This window comes from Durio zibethinus, chromosome 17 (assembly GCF_047325235.1).
Source record: "Durio zibethinus cultivar Kanyao isolate XHJ-2024 chromosome 17, ASM4732523v1, whole genome shotgun sequence".
Classification (NCBI taxonomy): Eukaryota; Viridiplantae; Streptophyta; class Magnoliopsida; order Malvales; family Malvaceae; genus Durio; species Durio zibethinus.
The window spans coordinates 3,425,226-3,439,366 of record NC_143178.1 but is presented as its reverse complement, the minus strand read 5'-3'; the positions used below and the strand labels follow the sequence as shown (position 1 = coordinate 3,439,366).

The 14,141-nt window shown below is 34.2% G+C and overlaps 2 protein-coding genes across 2 annotated transcripts; both read right to left on the bottom strand.

Moving 5' to 3' along the window:
• Positions 1-1,384: 1,384 nt before the first annotated feature.
• LOC111277605 (phospholipase D gamma 1-like) lies at positions 1,385-6,939 on the bottom strand. Its single transcript, XM_022864018.2, has 10 exons — positions 5,559-6,939; positions 4,802-4,915; positions 4,391-4,585; positions 3,755-4,003; positions 3,568-3,636; positions 3,333-3,480; positions 2,890-3,038; positions 2,509-2,685; positions 2,214-2,411; positions 1,385-1,824 (listed from the first exon to the last, which is right to left on the bottom strand). Exons 1-10 carry the CDS (start codon positions 6,519-6,521, stop codon positions 1,531-1,533), a joined length of 2,556 nt encoding a protein of 851 aa, XP_022719753.2. The 5' UTR covers positions 6,522-6,939; the 3' UTR covers positions 1,385-1,530.
• Positions 6,940-7,920: 981 nt separating this feature from the next.
• LOC111277615 (homeobox protein HD1-like) lies at positions 7,921-13,384 on the bottom strand. Its single transcript, XM_022864025.2, has 5 exons — positions 12,498-13,384; positions 12,168-12,288; positions 8,935-9,125; positions 8,544-8,675; positions 7,921-8,311 (listed from the first exon to the last, which is right to left on the bottom strand). The coding sequence occupies exons 1-5, from the start codon at positions 12,810-12,812 to the stop codon at positions 8,171-8,173; spliced, it is 900 nt and encodes a 299-aa protein (XP_022719760.2). The 5' UTR covers positions 12,813-13,384; the 3' UTR covers positions 7,921-8,170.
• Between the last annotated feature and the right edge of the window lie 757 nt (positions 13,385-14,141).

The window sequence follows — 14,141 nt, the reverse complement described above, 5'->3', positions numbered from 1 at the left end:
TCAAATCTTTTTTTAAAGTATGAAATTTTATCATTTTAGCTTATTCTAAAATTTTATTAAGTTAACTTGAAATCGATTCATTTTCTATATGAAATTTAACTCAATCAATTTACACAATCATATTAAGTGATATTTAATAAATTTATAATTTAATTAATATTTTATACACTAATAATATATTATTTTTATATGCTGTCAGTCGATAATAGAATAACATTTCATGTAATGAATAAAATTTAAAATTTTTAAAATTTTAAAAAATAATATTAATAAATTTATTTAAAATTAATTAGTTATAATTAAAACTTCGCTCTTTTTTACCGCCTCGCTCTTCATTTGCAATTTTTCTCTTTTCTCTGACAGTTTTATTGATTTTATCTCAAATGCTTGTGCTGTGGTTACTTAATGGGATATGATGATCTTTTTTTTTTGCAGGTTGATCATCATGATCCTGCGAACATTTCTTTGCTTAAGTTTCATGCACTGTGAGAGTCGAATGAATAATCATCATCACTCTCTGCTGGTTTTCTCCACAGCGAGGTCACCTACACTGTACAAACAGTTAAGGAAAGCACAAATCTAAGGCTCTGAAGAAGAAAAGAAAAATAGCAGAGATTAGATTCCTCCCTCCGATCCACCAAAGGAAAGTCCAAAAACAACAATCACATTTTTATCGTTTTATATTTATTTCAATCAGACCGGCGTCAAAACAAATCCATCTCTCTCAATTTCTCACAAAAGGAAAGCAAGATATTTGAAAATTTTGAAATGAAGTGAAAGATTTGAGGGAGATGAAACAAAAAGGAAAAAGATTATCTTTCGACGATTGAAAAAGAACTTCTCTTTTTGCGAAAGGTGATAATGAAAATCAACAGAAATGTCCGTTGTGACGATTGAAGAGGGAAGCGATAAAAAAAAAAAAGCAAAGTTTTAATTATAATTAATTAATTCAAAATAAATTTATTAATATTTATTTTGAAAGATTTGAAATGTTTTCATTAACGAAATATCTTTAAATTATTAATTGATAGTTATAAAAGTGATACATTATTAATGTATAAAATATTAATTTTTTTATAATTTATATCTCAACACATATTTTTTTTCTTATATTAAAATTATAATCTCATTTATATTAAAAATATTAGTTAATTATTATTTTTTTTACCCCATTTGCATTAAAAAATCAATTAATTTTTTGTTTTATGTTAAACGATGAAAGATTATCAGACTTCGTCCGATACCTTCTTCATATTTTTTAATATAATAATTTATTCAAAATTTGATTACTTTATGAATGCATTGTTTTTTAAAAGAAATTCCTAAATGCATTTATAAAAAGCAACGGAACTTTTACTATAAACAACGATAATCACTCGACTAATAGCCACAGATTGGTATCATCTCTAATATCGAGAAATCAGGGAGCATTAATCAAAATTCAAGGCCAAAGCATAAGAACTGACTTGTTCAACATCAACATAAATCCGCTTGTCACCACTCCCTTTGATAACATATTCACAAGTGATTTTAGATTGTGAGATTTTCTTGAATGGCTGTAAATGAACCCACAATTTTTCCACCCACATCGGGGAATGTTTCACAGCCAGGAAGGGCCTTCACTTTGCCCATCCGATCAACTTCCACCGGATACTTCAGAAGGTGACCCTGCATTTCTGTCACCTCATCAGCTATGTATTGTTTCCAGTTCCGCTCACCCAAAGACCTGACTCGTCTCACACATTCCAGACTCTCTGGTTGCTTAAAACTTTCCTCAAGGGCTCCAATATGCTCTGCCCATAGTGACATCCTATATCCGTAAACCTGCAGTCATTGAGTTTTGCTCTGATTAAGCAAACAGGGACCATACTTATGAGCCACACCACTATAGAATCTTTAGTTAATTTGATATGCTTATTATTTTTTGCACAGCTTCTGTTTACTCATGTGAACTTCCATGGGAAAACGTGGCCTCCACAAATCAGAGCTTTCAAGTTTAATGAGCATGTGCACACGTGAATTTCTTCAAATGTACAAGTCTGACATTGAAATTTCAATCCATCCTATGGTGACTTATAAGCTTAAAAAAATTAATGCAAAATCAGTACACGCTTGATTATGAAACCTGACTAGAAATGTTAAGATATGTATGGAAATAGACTGCCAACCTAACAATGAGATAAACGCATTAAAATGTATCATCTCAAGCTTACCTGGCCATGCGGCTTGTATGGTTTGCTTGAGCAGGTACGGTGAGGCTGATAAGCACCCATTGCTATTTCAGTGTCTCTAGTGCCTTCCATCGAGCGCTGGTTGATATTAGCAGATCCTATTATGACATAGTCATCATCCACTATCATACCTTTAGAATGGATGTAAATCATAAAGCGTCGATTCTTCTGAGCAAGTGCCTGCATTACCAACATTTGGTACATTTTCTTATGGATGAGCAGGCTGGAAGATTAAAGAGAAAGATGAAGGGTCTATTTAGGTAGGAAAGGGAGGTACCTGAGGAGTATTTGATGCAGTGGAACCTTTGGCATCCAAAGAGTCTCCTCCATGTATAGCCTCTCGATTGCCAAGGCAGAAGAAATTTAAAAAATCTTCAGGCTCATATTTATTCTCAAGTCCAACTTCCACCAATGCCTTGTAAATTATGTCATACATCATTTGCATTGTTTTATGCTGCGGAAATCAACAATTATACTCAGTAAAGAAGTTTAACATTCAACAGAATGTCTTAAAAGACTTTTAAATTGAAACACACAATCAGTTTAGGAGCATTCTGCAGAACTTGAAATGAATATTACCACCTGAAATGCCATCTAGCATGCAAATAATTGATGCTTAAGACATAGAAGTACTTTTCTAAATGTAATTGGAGCCTACCTGCCAAAAGAGCATCCTTTGGATAGGGGTGCTTGTTGTAACTCCTTCTGGCCACATTGGGATAAGAATATATGCAGAAAACCTCTCATTTGATCTGATTTTGTTGGCAATTTTGAGAGCAATTTCAATTGGTATTAAATTATTTGCACCTGCAAGTAAATGGCATGATTACAACCTTATATATATTCAAGTCTGTCCTCAAAATCATTATGAACAGGAGAAATGTAGGATTACTCAGTCCATCTGTTAGGTGATGGAAGTTTTCAAATTTCAATGCTTCCTCTCAAAAGAGATCATATGAAAGATATGACAAGTTGAATGATATGGAATACTGTCTCCATGTTCTCGTGAACATCTCAAGAAGGAAAGAAATATCAAAATTTCCAGTTTGATAATTTAGTTGAAAGCTAATTTTACATAATTATTTTATCTCCATTCCTTACCTAAATCTTTGTGAGAATCCCAATTAAATGATGATCCAAGAAAGTACTGATTCTCAATGTAGATGAAGCGTTGAGCAGATCGGATTGCATTGACATATGCAGTGTGTATGCTCATGTCTATGAGGACATTCTTCCCACACACCAAGTTCTGGACAAAGTATAAACATAAAAGCTGGTTTAAACTTGATCAATCATTCTAGGGTAAGAACAGCTAAAATCAATAGGTTTCTCTCACCATTCTTATGGCATCTTTTGGATCGTCAGGAAAACCTTTCACAGAATTGGAATCAATTGAACGGAAAACCTTTGAAGGTAGGAATTTAGAGGAACAGGAAAAAAGAATTAGGAAATAACAAAAACAGGAAACAAGAAAAGTAGTAATGAAATACTAAACACCAATAGCTCATTAACATCTAAAATACCTGAACATGCCAAGTTTCTGGATCATCATTGCTCAAAGAAGGAATTTCTGTCATGCCAACAATTTCAGGAATCCTTTCAATCTTCAGTAACGCATCATCATGTGAAGTCCTTAATTTTTGAAGCCCATGGGGCTTTGAGGCCTTTAACCAACGCTCCTCAAAATTGGTGAGTATGTCATAAGCAGCTGGACCATCAATTCGACAATGCAAATCATGCCATGGTTGTCTTGGACAACCACCATCAGTTTCCTACACAGGAAGAAAGACTAGTGCTTGTAAAAAATTTAACTAATGTGGTAGATGATTTCTCAACACAACACCAGAGTCCAGAGCCAGTAATTCCTTCTAAAAAATTCCACTTCATATCAAATACTATATGAATCATAATCGATTAGTAGTATCTTTTTTATTTAGTAATGGATTAGAATTAAAATGGTCATTGTGCAACTGATGACATGCATCACTTGTACATGGTTGCATCAACCAAGCAGATAGGGTTCCCATGAGTGCTTTTTGGTTACAGCCAGAGAAATCATATTGGACGCTTCCTCTCAAATATTTCATAGAGTGGCCTAAAAAATCCCAAAAGAAAATAAAACAACTGAGAGAAGTGAGGAAAAGTGAATAAATGGTTACCGTGAGGGAAGGGTTGTGGTAGTCATCTTTGTGCACTGTTTGTAGTGTTCTGAAAAGTTGATGGTTTGGAGTATCATACCGACCCTTGCACAAATCAAGACCTCCAACAAACGCTGTGATCTTTCTCTTGTTGTTACCGGCATCAGCATCAACAATCACAGTTTTCTGATGATGGGTATAGATTGTTCCAGTTTCCTGGTAAGCAAAGGTCAAATGAGAACAAAGTCCTGATTCAGAGCATTACAAAATGTAAATAGTATCTAAGTGACATGTTCCCTCATCAAAATGTCAATAACAAGCCTAATCAAAATATCAGTAACATTTTTTTTACAAAGTAAATTAATTCCTGATACTCTAGAACTAACAGCACTTGGACCATAGACATATTTCTAGTAACTGATTATACCCAACCTGCTTTTTTACCCAGCTTCCTTTTCCAGCAGATCGAGGGCAAAGTAACACTTGCACTGAAGAGTGCTTGAAAAAACGGCGAGTCTCTTCATCATTTGTGTTCATGATTCCTTCCTGCATATCATAGAAGCCAGTCTGTGACTAGTTCAAGTTAAAAGAAGACTAATTGCTAATTTAAGAAGGATAAACTATTGAATTGATTGTTGAATGACATGTAGTATCAATATTCCTTAATTACTCAAAGCACAGATTCTAAAAGGTAGAAAAAATGATACTCTAACCTACAAAGCCTTATCAAAGCTAGTTCAAGCACAGCCACATTAATCATATCACACTTTACAAATACACGGAAGAAGAGGATGCTAATACAGATAAAATTAGTACAAATTCTAAGAGAGTATATTTTGATATTGATATTGAATAATGCTAAATTCCATGATGACGACTGCATCACAGTTAGTTTCTGGTGCCACCACATAGCAGTACATGGTTCAAGTCTTATTAGTTATACTTGAAAACTCATCAAATCATACCATACTACAGGGCTTCCAAGACATACAAGTGGACCAGTGATGCATACTATTTTTGCCCCTTTATAGGGAAAGGGCAAAGATCAAACCTGCAACCACGTTGCTGTTGGCTCTCCAACATTGTCTCACTCCTTTATGATACTTTTAGTCTTTAAACATCACTGCTGCATATAAGATATCTTACAGTGAGATTATGAAAAGAAAAAGGAGTTTGTTTAGTTGCTCACCGTTTTATATCCTAAAATGCTCCTAGAAGTAGGATCATCCCATACAAGGAGCAGCACCCTCACACCTTCCTGGGATTTAGTTTTGAGAAGATCCCCTAATGTGGCATTTGTTGCCTTATCAGTTTCACGAACAAGTCTGACATTGTGATAGACAGACCACCCTGCGATGTATATCAAACGACGGGCCTGACCTATAGCATTACATATGTCCTGCCAGCAGTTTCCATGCTCATATCGAATATTACCATCAACCTTCAAATTGAGAAGGAAACTATCGTGGACATGAGCATCTTGATACAGAGTAACTTTGCCACCTTTCCTAAGAGGAAAGTATGTACCAGGGACCCCATGATAGTCAGGACCTGAACCTAATCCCTTACAGTAAAGCGCCACTTTCTCAATTGGGGTGTACTGAATTGATAAAGTCAATGCAGCTCCAGGCTTGCAAGGCTTTCCATTTGCATCAAGGATAGGGAAGGTTCCCTCAACTTTTGTGCCTGAGCATAATTGCTTAACCGAAATACCAACAGCTCCCATGATCTGTGAGCCCACAACATCACTGTCTTTGACAACAAAGTGGACTTCTGAGGCATAATGTGCAATAGGAACGTTAAAATGCTGCATCCAAACCGGGTTCTCGGAATTACTAATAACAAAAGTCCTCCCAATTACAGCACCAGCCACAGAGACTGTAACATAAGGATCACTGGTTATCTTATGAGGCATATGGTCTTCAGTTTTGCTGCCAACTTTCAAATTAAACATTCCAAATACGTCGCCTAACTTCTTGTGGAACAAATCCATGTTAGGAAGGTTTTTAGCCTCCTTGACCCAAATATCTAAATTGCCATGCAACAGCAAAACCTCCAAGGACTCTTTACTTGTCTTAAATGGCAGAACTTGTTGGCCCTGACCATGGCTTGAGCCTCCGAAGGACAGCGTTTCATGGAAAAATTTAGCCATTCCAAAATTAAACAAGAACGGATTATTTGGGTTGAGGCACTAAATTGAATGAATATCAAGGCAAACTTGGAGCTTGAAACTGCCAGAGGAACAATGAAGAATATAATCCCAGTTCAAAATCTGATCAATATCCAAAACATCTGCAGAAACAAAACTGGCACTCGAAAAAATTGGGGGTAGGAGAAGAAGAAAAAGCTGGGTCTTCAAGGAGGTTTGAGGGTATATTTATGAAAGAGAAAAACCAAGAGTTGAATTGGTAAAAGAAAGTGGGAGGCACAGACGAAGAAGATATGCTTTGAAAAAGCACGTAATCCAGATGATAAGTACGAAATATAATAAACAAACAAGAAATTGAACGGCACATGTGAATTATGAGTTGAACTTGGATGAAGAAGAAGAAGAAAATTCACAACTACCCAATAAAAAATAGTTAAAAGGGGACCCATTTATATTTCTAGAAAAGGATTATTCGCAGGCAAACACTGTTCTAAGACTACAGAGATGGAGATTCCAATGCTTGTGAAGCTGTATGCAGGTCAAAGCCGAAGAAAGAAGAAACTTTGAAGAGAAATTTTAGTCGAGGTTTTGCTTAGAAAGTTCCTTTTCGTGTCCGGATTTTGACAAGTACTTAGTACATCCGTAATCATTACTTGTTTTTTTGTTCACATTGTATGGATGGTTTGCTTCGTCAAGAGAAAGCCGGCCTTTTGTCTTGCTTGCATGACAGCAGCCAGCCACGACATGACATGGGCCAACAAAATGTCAACTAGAGCATTTACGGTCATTTATGGACACGATCTGTTCTCTTTCCATTGGGAGGAGAAAAAGAATTGGAGGAACAAGAAGAAAGTAAAATAGAAATATAAATCCAATTTCCCAATTAACCAGTGAATTTTTTTTTGCATAATTAAGCCAATTGAAACGTCTTATGGTAATTGGCTTTTTCTCAACTAGAAAGCTGATGAATTCCACTGTTTGGGTAGCAGTTCTTCAATTGCTAATCACGGTCAATGTACTTGATATCCTGGACTTCTTCTTAGCCATCTCAAGAGCCAAACAAAAGAACTCTTGATATTAGTGTCTCTAATAGCTGATTCGTAATGTTTGCTTGCTGCAATAATTGTATTTGTCAGATGGCTAAGTTAGAATTCTGAATCTCTGGTACATTGAAAACTAAAATATTTTTAAGCGCAGGACTTCATTACCCGCCTGTTTTAAAATTATCGCGAGACCTAGAAAAATAAAGGAATATTTTGGATAGCCTATTTTAATAAAGAAAATCAGTTTTGGGGGCCATTCATGCATTGTCTCTAATTCTGAGTCTGGAATTGTGGCAATGACTCGCATTTCAACTAGTAAATTCTTTATTCAGGAATATTAGAAATTAGAGACACCTCAATAAAAAAATATCTGACAGGAAGTTTGTTTATTTTGTTAGAAACTTGAATCTACAAACATGTAAGCCATATAAAACTCATCCTATTACAACCTGTATTTGGTTTTTGAAATCATCCAACTTCCCAGATTCTTTTCAGCACCTTCTCAAAATGTTAGCCCACAGCTATTTACCCCAAGAGGTCACGTAATAGCTATACTAACATCAGCGTGTTGAAACTTTCTTCTTCTGCATTCCTCACGGAATTTATTGTCTACCTTTTCCGCTTGGACTTTAAGGAGGTCACAGATTGAGAGTTGCTATGCCAGTTGCGCTTCCTTTGGTTGATGAACCAGTTGTTGATTTGCTTTAGCTGCAATCCTGTCTCTTCCACAAGTTTGGCCTTGTCATCTTCCTGTAGAGAAATGAAATGAAATTGTAATTACCGATCAGTTAAAGTGGTATGGCTCTTTTGCAACCCAAATTCTGATTGAATATGGCATTTGGTGGAAACAGCTGATCTAATGATCAGTTATATTCCTGGATCATCCAGGACTTGTCCTCTCTATTGAAATAGATAACTAATTCCAGTGAATGGAATCAAATTAATTTTTCAATAGTATTGGAAGTTGAAGTTGGTTGCTTACAGTTGGATATGGCCACTTTGAATGTTGCTGCCACCAGTTCTTCAGCACTGTAGTTGTGTCACCTGGTAATTTTCCAGCCCTTCTTTTTCGTAGAATTTCCTCCCTCACATCTTCAATTTTTGATTTGAAGCCCTGTACGGACATTACTAAATGTGTTACTGTTTATTTGCTGTGATGATCAAAGTCAAACTATTTTAATCAGTAACTCTGCTGTTTCAAAAACAAATTAAAGCTGCTTAGAATCTTGATCTCAAATGTAGGAATCTGCGTAAAAATATTCATGTTAAAGTCTCCAAATACCCTTTTAATTTGCACAAACTTTTTTAATATTTCAAATGAAACCGAAAAATGCAATATAAAGCCTATAGCAACAATGATTCGAAACAATCACCTGTTTCAGTTCAATCTTCAGCTCCTGCCGAACCCTCTCCATCAAAGACCTTTCAGATTCAGTAGGAAGTAGGGGACCAAAACCCATTAAGTCATGCCCATCAGCACCAGGTTGATCCAAAGAGAAGTTCATTTGCAGCTCATCCTCATCATCTGACATTGTTGCACCTGTACCTTCACCCAAGGTTACTCCTGAAAAAGGGAAAGGAAATATAGTCAGGAAAAACTCACTAAGCAATCATCATATATAGTTTGCTAGACCAAAGGGCTCCAATGTTTTTGCATAGTTAAGATTTATATATGATTGATTAATTTGTTTCACATGGGGTGTTTGAACTTTCAACACAATGTCAACAGACGAAGTTGTGTTTCCAAACATGTTTTGCACTTGAGATCAATGTCGGACTAGAATCCCTTGCTTTTATTTTTCAAGGCAAGCTGATCCTTGGTTTTGTTGGGCTAACCTGTCTTCACCTGAAGCCCAATAAAATGAATTTGTTGGGTTGGGCCTGCTTCGATTACTAAAATTTAGATATGTTACAACGCCATATTATTATTTGGCAAAGAAATTCCAAATATTATGAGGTCGATTTTTGGAATAAAAAGGATTTCACAAAATTTTTTACAATTAATTTGTTTAAAGTCATAGTTTTTTATGCTTTGATTTTATGAAATAGAAATAGATTCTATACTATTTTCTAGAATTCATTTATTCCACAAACAAAATTAATCTAAATTTCTTCGTTTCTTAAAGTAAAACATTAGTGAATTTCTTTAAATAAAATTCATCAAATTTTAATAAAAAGGACTCTAATACAGAAATACAATTTCCAAATCAAAACCCACACTTTGATGAATCATATATATATATATATATATATATATAGATAGATTCAGGTGATTTTAACAAACTTTAATGTTTATATAAATGGGTATTTTTCTGAAGTTATTGCAAGTATTTTTATCACCCTTCAATAACCAATAATTAAATCTTAAGTTAATATATTTCATTTATAGTCAATGTTTTATATTATTACATTATCAATCTATTAATATAACATAACATATAAATATATATATATATATATATATCATCCATGTCAACAAGAGTATAAAATTTCACTAACCAAGTTAAATTATCGCATATCTCATTAAAGTATATTTAAAAAACTAATAAAGTTGTATAAAAAAATAAAACATATGATAATATTCTAATATCGTTGGTAGAATTTAAAAACTCAACTAATCATATATAAAAAAAATTATATATTTTTTCAAATTATTCACTGCTTTTTTTTTTATATAAATAGAGGTAAAAAATTGTAACTACCATTGTGTTTATATTGCACCTTATGAACTTTCAGTCCTGCATTAAAACAAGGACGAGCATCTATAAAAATTGAGGGGACAATTGTCCCACTTCTTAAATGAGGCAAGAAAATATTAGTCCTTTTCTGCTAAACATAACAGCTAACATGATGTCCCTGTTACCATATGATCATGACATATGATAAATTTACACTTTATTAAAATTCATCTTTAATTTATACAAACATGTCATGTTCCCAAACACTCAGGACCACCATGATTGAGCCTTTGCTCTTTTAACCACAATATTCCACAAATTAATTTAATTATATAACACAAATGTTTTAGAATGGCATCTCAAATTTCAGTTTGGCCTTGAAGATTTGAAACATTTTTTAGCATCTCTTTGAAGAAAAGAAAAACCAGAAAACATGATCCACCAAGCATCTAAAGGTGAAAAAAATACTGTATATTTTGGCATATAGATGATGAGTAGTTTTTTAAATCTTTTATTTGGGACCATTGGCTTTCTAATCTCAGCCTCTACTTTTCTCAGCATCCTCCTTTCTTCTCAACTCAATCAACCTGGCTCAAAATTAAAAACTTGCAATGTCCTTGGCATCTTATACAACTAATAATATTTCATGTAATTCATGTTTCGGTTAATTCAGGTTCCGACAATTTTTGGGCTTAGGTCGATTCGAATTCGGATTGTTACGATGCTATTAAGTTGTTAAATATTGGAGTAGCCAAAAGTATTCGAAAGTAGTTCATATATGTACGTCCTATATTCTGATATGAACACAGCTAGCTTGTTTGTAGCCTGTCATCAAGAACTGAGATTTTAGAATCAACCTTTCCCCGTAGGCCAGCCAATATCTAAGATAAAATGTTATCTCCGTTAAAATTGTACACTTTTCAAGCAGAAGCAGGCACAAAACCCAGGAAAACAAACTGTTCAACGCTTTAGACTCCAATTGTCAGAAAGGTGTAAGCAATGCAAGCATGAGTATTAGCTGCCAAACTGTCTTATGATGTTCTGAAAGCTTCCCAAACCCTAAAAGCACCAAGATGCAACTAGCCTACATCTGATCTGACGGAATCTATGAAAGACCCAATATCAATATTCCATTAACTTAAGCAAAATTAACTCACTGGTGTAATGCTGTTTTCATTCTCTCTATTTCTTGTCAATTTTAACAACACAAATCATAGAAGCTAGCTTCATGCCTAGACTCTAGACAGTAGGCTATGGTTATATATAGCTTCATATATAATTAAAAAGAAAAAGAGACCAAATGAAAAAAGCGTGTGAAACATTATCTTATTAAATCATTTTTATAGTGAATTCTTATCCATCCATGACCGTGGGAATCTAAAACTTAGATACTTAACAAGATTCATGCACATTTTGTATTTAGAAAACGCAAATTGATGAAAAGCTTTGTTAGGAATTAATAAAAGCACTCTTAGAATCCAAATATTCCAAGTCAAAGGGTAAGGGGTGGTGTTGGTGGGGGTGAGGGTGCCATCTTCCACCAAACTAACTACCCTGGCAGCCGCCCTAACTATAACCTGTAGTATGATTTGTATTTTTTTTATTGGTTAATTGGTCCTACAGCACCCAATTCTTGGTATGGACTCTTAAGCTTGCAAGAAAGCCAAATATCAATCCTTATCCCTCCTGCCTAACTACCAACCGCATAAAAACACCAAAAGAAGAAGAGAAGAAAAATATTATTAATTATCTTTCTAGTATATATTTATACCTAGAAAACAAGATAAGTAGTTGAAAAAAGATTTAATTTTAATTTCTCCTTTCGTCTATGAGTTTATCACATCATTAATTAACCTACTAGTGATAATTATTAGATGAATTATTTGATAATAATATTAGGAGGGAGAGAAGAGAGAGACGGGACAAACCAGTGAGAGCTTGTAAGTTATTTTCTATTTCACGGCAAGCCATGACAGCTTCAACGGCATGGATTCTGACATGTTGTTGAAGCTGTTCTTTGAACGTACACAGCACTATCAAATAATGTGACTGCAGCAAACAAGTTTAAAAAAAAAACCACCATAAACAACAAAAACATTTGCCCACGTTAAACTCCCCCAAAAAAAGAGACAAAACAAGAAAATCTCAAATCACAAAACAAAACAAAGAAAGTCTTCAAAAGAATAGGGCGTGTGGGGAGAGGAAATTAATTAGACTTTGAAAATGAATTAAAAAGAAGAAGGAGAAGAAGAACTGACCAAGAAGTTGTCAAGCTCCTGTCTCTCATGGGATGATAAGCAGTGACCATGTTGGTGATGTTGTGAAGCATATGACCTAAGAAGATCATGAGACTGTTCTAACTGAGCATCGATCAAGGGGAACTGATCAATTGGTGTAGCAACACGGAGACAAGAAACATGAGCTGCCAAAAGCTGCTCATAAAGCGGATGAGTAGCTATCTCAGCCTTGAGCTGACGATTCTGGTCACCGGAAACAGACACTTCACCGCTGTTTAACCCTCCAATTGCACCACTCCCACCACTACTCATCATGCCTAACCCTGGTTCTTGCATTTCTTGGAACCACTAACGAGTATAGACCCAAGTATATAATACAAAGTACTAAAGGGAAAGTATATTAAGGACTGAAGAACAAAAAAGAGGGTTACAAAAGAAACGATGTAGCAGTGAAGGACCACAAAGAAAGACCCTTGTGCTTGAGAGTGAAGTGAACTAAGCCGAGGCTAGTATTTCTTTGAACGTTTTTAATGGAAAAGAAAGAGAGAGAAGGAAAGGGAAAACAAAGTTTCTTTTTTCTCGTTAATGGTGTAAGAGAGAATCAGTATATCGGGATCTGAGACACAAGGCTTTCTGCACCACCCTCCTCTGCTATATATGCAGGGTTTTACTTATACTATTTACATAAACAGATGAAGTTAAAGAAGCAAAAGCATGAAAAAAATAATCAAAAGCAAAACAGATATATGAGAGACAGAGAGAGGAGATTTTTCCAAAGCTTTGTTTGAAAGTCTTTGAGGAAATAGTTTTTTCAGAGAAAAAAGATAGAAGGGAGAGGGTAGCAGGGAAAAGAAAAAAAAAAAACCAATAGATAAAGCTGTTTATATGGCCGGACTGACAACTTGATTGCTTTATATATAAATATATATATATTTATATATTTATATTGGGTTTTATTATTTACTTTTATTTTAAGATATTGTTGTATTTTAGCAAATAAGCATGTGGGATTTGATTGGAGCTTGGTGCATTAAATAATTATTAATCAACCTTGAATTTTTCATAATAGAATTGGATTAGCACTTTAGCAGTGTTATTTCCGGTTATTAATCATAATTTTCTTCTTTTACATTTATTACCAAATTTTAGATTAATTACAAAATCTACCCTCAAAATTTATCAATATTACACCTAGAACAATTTTAATTAATTTGACATGTATTTGCTAGTCGAGCCAAAATATTTGTAATAATTTTTTTATTTATTATCTCATATAACTTTAGTAGAATAATAAATCTTAAATGCATCGTATCTATTTGCAAAAATCCGTCCATAAAATTACTTAAAAAAATTAAAATTGAAAAAAGGAATTGTATTGGGGGTTTTATTTTCTTATTTATCCTGGATTTTTTATAAATCCTATATATATTTTAGCAATTAAAGTACCGAGCACTGATTTGAGCACCTGTTGATGCAAGTGAAATTGAAGGGAACACATTCGATTAGCAAGTGAGAACAATTCGTGTGGTCACTGTATAAAAAGGTTTGCTGTCTTTTAGCAAAAAGGTCCACGTCATTTCTATCATCAATGTTATCAAGTCTACATCCCAGCAACTGAAATTTTATTTTTTTAAGATAAAATATTTATAATACTAATATTTTTTT